This window comes from Lytechinus pictus, chromosome 6 (genome assembly GCF_037042905.1).
Source record: "Lytechinus pictus isolate F3 Inbred chromosome 6, Lp3.0, whole genome shotgun sequence".
NCBI lineage: Eukaryota > Metazoa > Echinodermata > Echinoidea > Temnopleuroida > Toxopneustidae > Lytechinus > Lytechinus pictus.
In genome coordinates this window covers 23070309-23077500 of record NC_087250.1, presented here as the reverse complement: position 1 = coordinate 23077500, position 7192 = coordinate 23070309, and the positions used below count along the sequence as shown (strand labels likewise).

Sequence of the window (7192 nt, the reverse complement as noted above, 5' to 3'; positions counted from 1 at the left end):
TTACTTAATTAATCAATAATGCAAATATGGTTTTTTGCCTTTAACTCCCTTTATATAGCCAGTTGAATGCTAATTTTTGGTGAAAATATCAGTCATTACATTTCTCACAAATATCTACAAAAAAATTGCCAAAACATAATAAATTTCCTATGTCTTTTAATGTTTGTTTAATTCTTATGTATTTCATTGTTTTTTAGAACCTTTGTTTTCTATTGTTTTTTTTTAAGAACTTTGTTGGGGACCCTTTTGTAATCATAAATAGCATAAAACAAATCCATTTAAACCAACAAAACTATGATTTTCAGGATGAAAACACATTTTGCAATGACTTTGTACACGGAATCAAGTTTTTGAGCAATTTTGGATCTGCCATTTCAGAACTGCATACCTGTGCGCCGCAAATGTGGTCTCAAAAGATGTGCAAGACATAAGAGTAAAAATCCACCCACAACACGGCAACAAAAATTTCTGCCACAGCATAGTGACAAAATTTGTCAAGGGGGAGGGGATCAACTATTATTACTATTATTATTAATATCCAATAAATAATAATATGCTATTTACCGTTGGTAGTCGAAATCTCTGAAAACTCCATCTCCAGCAAGGGCTTGAGGCCCATACCACACAACCTCCTTGGTCTGAGTAGCTTGGTACACTAATACAGCTTTGAGATCTGCTCCTGACACAGGGACCACAAGCCTCCCACCACTTTGTTTGCATAGCTACAATGACAGAAAAACATGGTGGGCTATTCCACGGTTACCCACATTACATTTGGAGACACCTTGACTCATACTTGGAGCTGTAACTCCATAATTATTGATAGGAACTAAAAATCTCTTTATTACAACATAGTACGCAGTCTGACTATCCTTTGTATAAAAACAAACCTTGGGAAATTTCATTATGCTCCTGGCAAATATTTGAAATGTGTCGGTTACTCACGTTACATGATTTGGACATGCATAAAATGAAAAGTGGACATAAGTGAAAAGTGTCCTCATGCAAGGCGTTTAGGAAAGTTGATTATATCCATTTCAAAGAAGTATATTAGGGAGACAAATTTGTATATAATTAAAAAAATAAAGAACACATGGTTTTTACTAGGGGTGCAGATAAAGTGGTTACTCACGTTACGGTTCAGATGGGCTGTATGTACAAAGACACATTGAGCTCATGTCCACCAACCTATGGAATTACCCTGGTGCAACACAGTGCAAGACCAAACAATGTTTTTGTGGTATACACATGTATGAGGAAGAAGTTCCATTTTTTTTTAACATGTGTAAATAATGTGTCTCATTATGATGAAATAAATTGAGGCAATAATAACTAATGCACTTAATCAGTTGCCAATCCAATTGTTTTAGTTCTTGGTAGAAATTTTTTGAATAAACCTAGTTTCATATAATAAAATACAAAAGGACAAGAGGGGATATGACATCATCAGCCCACCTAAAGAATATTCATAAAGACATGCCTAGAACTGTTTCACCGGAATAATGCAAATCTTTAAAATTCAATAACTTTGTTATTTGTGATCCGATTTTGATCAAATTCTCAGCATTTTGCTCTGTGAATTTTACTCTATTTATTGAGCTATAAATATTTCCAGCCTGGACCATCCCTTAAAGGATGTTCCACCGTTCAAATTTAAAATAAAATGTGGGCTTTTGTGTCACTGATCTCGATTGAGTGAGAACCCACGAATGAAAAATCCTTTAAAACAAAATCAAACGTTTGAGGCGCCCACAATGTTCACTAATACTCACTCTTGCGTGCATTTCCCAAGGTAGATTATCAGGTTGGTATTTGACACATTGTCCGGTTTCCCTATCCGCTAGGAAGGTAAAACCTTCTGGACACACGACCTCAGGCTCAGGCTCTGAAAAAGGAAAAACAAAAGAAGGAAAGGTTGTATTTAAACATAATAAAAGAAAATAAATTGCAGCAAACAATTATTTCAAGAGAAAGCCTTTATAATCAAGGTATCACATTCTCACAGATCAAGGTCTGGTACATTGGAATCAACTCATCTATGTGAAATCATGACATTTTAGCTGAAAACCGATGATTCTGCCGATAACAGTGTATTAATAATGCTTGGACAAATACCCGACATTAATGGAATTCCATGATTATTTTGCTCATTTCTCAGCAATCAAACATTTTTTTCCAGAGCGAATTGCCACATATTTTTTTATTCATACATAGAAATACTTGGGTGGTCATTTTATTGGATTCTTTTCGAATTCATTTTGAGATCATTTCCACAACTGGCAGTAAACTGACTACTGTGTGTTATATATCATTAAAGGGATGGTCCAGGATAACAAATGACAAAGTTATTGAATTTTAAAGAATTGCATTATTATGGTGAAACAGTTTTTCATAAATATTCAATAGATGGGCTGATGATACTGTACCATTTTCAGTGTTATGCTAGTTTGATTTTTCTCTACTTATTCAAATCAACGTTTTTCTCGGGTGGACTTGACCTTTAATAAGCTAACCATTTTTTCATAAATAGTAAACAAAGAAGGATTACACATATGTTATAAACTTTGGCATTTATTGCCATGTCAGAAATGAAAGTTAGCATTTCAAATAGTCGCAAAACAAATCCTCATTAAAAGGATGATCCGGGCTGAAAATATTTATATCTAAATAAATAGTTAAATTCACTGAGCAAAATGCTGAAAATTTCATCAAAATCGGATAACAAATAACGAAGTTTTATCAATATTTTGTGAAAACAGTTATATGCACATCGTCATGAATATTCATTAGATGGGCTGATGATGCCACATCCCCACTTTCCCTTTTCTCATGCCTTTACATGAAATCATAATTGTTTTATTTTTTCATAAATGTGTAAATGATGTGTCTCCATTATGGTGAAATATGTTGCAGCAAGAAATAACTAATGCACTCATTTACTTGTCAATTGAAATGTTTTACGTTTTTGGTAGAAATTTTTTTAATAAACCTAATGTAATATAATAAAATACACAAGAACAAGTAGGGAAATGACATCATCAGCCCACCTAATGAATATTCATGAAGAAATGCCTAGAACTATTCACCGAAATAATGCAATAAATGAATAAATAAATAAAATAAAACAATCAACAAATAAACGAATAAGTAAACAAATAGATTGATAAATAAATAAATAAATTTCCTGATAATATTAATGAATGTTCTTCTCTTGATCTTTTTAGTAATGATGAATATTATTATTTAGATGTAGGGTTTAGAGGCTCAGATATATTTTGACGTCTTGCGAGGTTGTTTCAGAGAGACAAAATATTAAAACGAATTTTTAACGTGCATGCCTATGAAAACTTTCCAATATTGAAAATATTGGACGAAATGAATATTTTGCCCCACCCACAAGATTATTATTGGTTAATAAATGATTGTGCACATGAAGCTATAGTTTCATCACAATGAAAATGCATTGCATATTAGTTGCCAGGAGGTGTGGTAAAGGAGCGTCAATTTATTGAATTCAAATGCGCTTGCACTACACGCTAGCGCATCTTTACTTTATTACAGAGATTTCTTTTAAAAAAATAACAATACTCAGGTGCCATGCTCATGATTTACAGGATTGCCACATATGATGGTTACTAAAACCAATATTTTTTTGCTTTATTACTTTATGTTTAGGTTTGTGGGGATATCTAAATAATAAGAATGTTGGATGACCAATTTTCATGAGATGCGTAGAAATATTGTTACTCGCTGAAGAACAATTCTGGGTTCATCTTCGACTCATCCAATCTTGTTCTTCAGCTCATACAATATTTCTTCGCATCCCACTCAAGGCCATCCAATTATCCCTAAATATAGGATTTGTACTAGTAAAATTTAACCTTTTGCTCACAACACAAAGAAAGATTTGTATAGCACACGTATCCAACTTGCTACATGTACATGCTCAAGGCACTCCTATATTACCCTCGCTAAGCTGCATGTAGCACAAATAACAATAATCATTCTAATTTTACATTTACATGAAAGGGAACTACTATTGCCCTCTCCCATTCTTCAAAATTCACCTACATGTAATAATAATAATAATAATGGTCAGTTTTTGTATTGCGCATATTACAGAACAAATAAGTCTCTATGCACTTGAGAAAACAAAGGAAAGGAAGAGAAGTGTTGGTGAGTTCATTATGTTGAGGCTAGGTACAATTTAAAGAAGTATGTTTTAAGAGCTGTTTTGACTTTGTAACATGTATCTGAATCGATTTTTTTTCCAGGGAATTTGGGAGTTTGTTTGGGAGTTAAAGCATATTAAAGAAATATGTTACAAATCTTCAAGATGAAAACGGAAGGAGAGAACAAAATGCACATAAGAATTAATAAAAGATGAAAATGTATAAACTAGGAGATACATTGAAAATTTATGACAAAAAAAGATAAAAATAAAACTAGAAAAATACATAGTTGTTGGAAAAGATGAAAAAACAGAAATGTTTCACAATTGATTTTATGCCGTGTTCGTTCCAGATGATTGTTTAGTGTGACGCGAGAGAGAGACAGATCTAAACGGGGTATAAGACTGAGAGCTATATACATGTAGCTTGCAACTCCTCTTCATTTGATACAATTTGGGGGATTCAAGTGTTATTTCAAAGCAAGAGAAAGAAAGAATGAGAGAGAGAGGAGTTAAAATGTATCTATTTCTACAGTATGTCAATTAACAGACCACTGATGTACATGGTTCACGTTTTTTTGTTTGTTTTACGCATGATTTTTACTTGTAACACGAATCAGAATTTAAAAAGCAAACCTCTCAATCTGAAAGATAATGTGACAAATCCTTACCGACGCATTTGCCTGGCACAGAAGAATAGCTTGCTGTGTCTCCTCCATCATCACGATTACAGGTCGTAGTCAAGTCACCGTCCGGAATGAAGCCATCGTTACACGAATAACTTAAAACTTCACCAATTGTTCCTGCTGGAGTGGAATCAAGGGCTGCGTTTTCAACAGATGGGGGATTGCTGCATGTGGGTTCTGCACAATGTGAATAAAAGCATAGCATATGATATTCATTCGGGTGTGATATGAACTACAATGATTATGATGACGAAAATGATATCAACGATATAAGTAATAAAATGATAAATAAATAATAATATAGGATTTGTATAGTGCACATATCCACCTTCCTAAGTGCTCTAGGCGCTCCTATATCACCCCGGCTAAGCTACATATAGTCTACTGATTCCAGTGCTCACTGCTTTTTCAGGAATTGCTTCCTGCCGGTACCCTGGGTTGAGTGCAGCACAATGTGGATAAATTTCTTGCTGAAGGAAAACACGCCATAGCTTGGAATCGAACCCACGTCCTTCAGATTGAAAGACGAGAGTCTTAACCACTAGACCACAATGCCCCAAGTACTATGATAATGATGCTGGTAATGATAAAATGACTACAATAATGATGATAAAGGATGATGATGATAATCACACAATAATGGTAATGATTAAAAATAAAGTTTTAGCTAAAAATTATAAAAATAGTGAAATTATAATACCAATGATAATTAGAGTAGAGATAATAATAATAATCATAATAAATACAATGTAGCACATATAACAATAATCATTCTAATTTTACATTAACATGAAAGGGAACTACTCTTGCCCTCTCCCATTCTTCAAAATTCACCTAATAATAATAAAAATACTAATAATGGTCAGTTTTTGTATTGCGCATATTACAGAACAAATAAGTCTCTATGCACTTGAGAAAACAAAGGAAAGGAAGAGAAGTGTTGGTGAGTTCATTATGTTGAGGCTAGGTACAATTTAAATAAGTATGCTTTAAGAGCTGTTTTGACTTTGTTACATGTATCTGAATCGATTTTTTTCCAGGGAATTTGGGAGTTTGTTTGGGAGTTAAAGCATATTATAGAAATACGTTAGAAATCTTCAAGATGAAAACGGAAGGAGAGAACAAAATACACATAAGAATTAATAAAAGATGAAAATGTATAAACTAGGAGATAAATTGAAAATTTATGAAAAAAAATATAAAAATAAAACTAGAAAAATACATAGTTGTTGGAAAAGATGAAAAAACAGAAATGTTTCACAATTGATTTTATGCCATGTTCGTTCCAGATGATTGTTTAGTGTGACGCGAGAGAGAGACAGATCTAAACGGGGTATAAGACTGAGAGCTATATACATGTAGCTTGCAACTCCTCTTAATTTGATACAATTTGGGGGATTCAAGTGTTATTTCAAAGCAAGAAAAAGAAAGAATGAGAGAGAGAGGAGTTAAAATGTATCTATTTCTACAGTATGTCAATTAACAGACCACTGATGTACATGGTTCACGTTTTTTTGTTTGTTTTACGCATGATTTTTACTTGTAACACGAATCAGAATTTAAAAAGCAAACCTCTCAATCTGAAAGATAATGTGACAAATCCTTACCGACGCATTTGCCTGGCACAGAAGAATAGCTTGCTGTGTCTCCTCCATCATCACGATTACAGGTCGTAGTCAAGTCACCGTCCGGAATGAAGCCATCGTTACACGAATAACTTAAAACTTCACCAATTGTTCCTGCTGGAGTGGAATCAAGGTCTGCGTTTTCAACAGATGGGGGATTGCTGCATGTGGGTTCTGCACAATGTGAATAAAAGCATAGCATATGATATTCATTCGGGTGTGATATGAACTACAATGATTATGATGACGAAAATGATATCAACGATATAAGTAATAAAATGATAAATAAATAATAATATAGGATTTGTATAGTGCACATATCCACCTTCCTAAGTGCTCTAGGCGCTCCTATATCACCCCGGCTAAGCTACATATAGTCTACTGATTCCGGTGCTCACTGCTTTTTCAGGAATTGCTTCCTGCCGGTACCCTGGGTTGAGTGTAGCACAATGTGGATAAATTTCTTGCTGAAGGAAAACATGCCATGGCTTGGAATCGAACCCACGTCCTTCAGATTGAAAGACGAGAGTCTTAACCACTAGACCACAACGCCCCAAATACTATAATAATGATGCTGGTAATGATAAAATGACTACAATAATGATGATAATAAAGGATGATGATGATAATCACACAATAATGGTAATGATTAAAAATAAAGTTTTAGCAAAAAATTATAAAAATAGTGAAATTATAATACCAATGATAAT

At 33.6% G+C, this 7192-nt stretch overlaps 1 protein-coding gene across 1 annotated transcript in view; it reads right to left on the bottom strand.

Annotated features, from left to right (window-relative positions):
• The window catches only part of LOC129263098 (sushi, von Willebrand factor type A, EGF and pentraxin domain-containing protein 1-like), a 51522-nt gene that overhangs the window by 13362 nt on the left and 30968 nt on the right, over positions 1-7192 (bottom strand). Inside the window, exons 15-18 of the mRNA XM_064100485.1 lie at positions 6465-6656; positions 4843-5034; positions 1773-1885; positions 565-722 (exon numbers count right to left, since the gene is read on the bottom strand). Coding sequence (XP_063956555.1) covers positions 565-722; positions 1773-1885; positions 4843-5034; positions 6465-6656 — 655 coding nt within the window. The remainder of the gene's footprint in view (positions 1-564; positions 723-1772; positions 1886-4842; positions 5035-6464; positions 6657-7192) is intronic.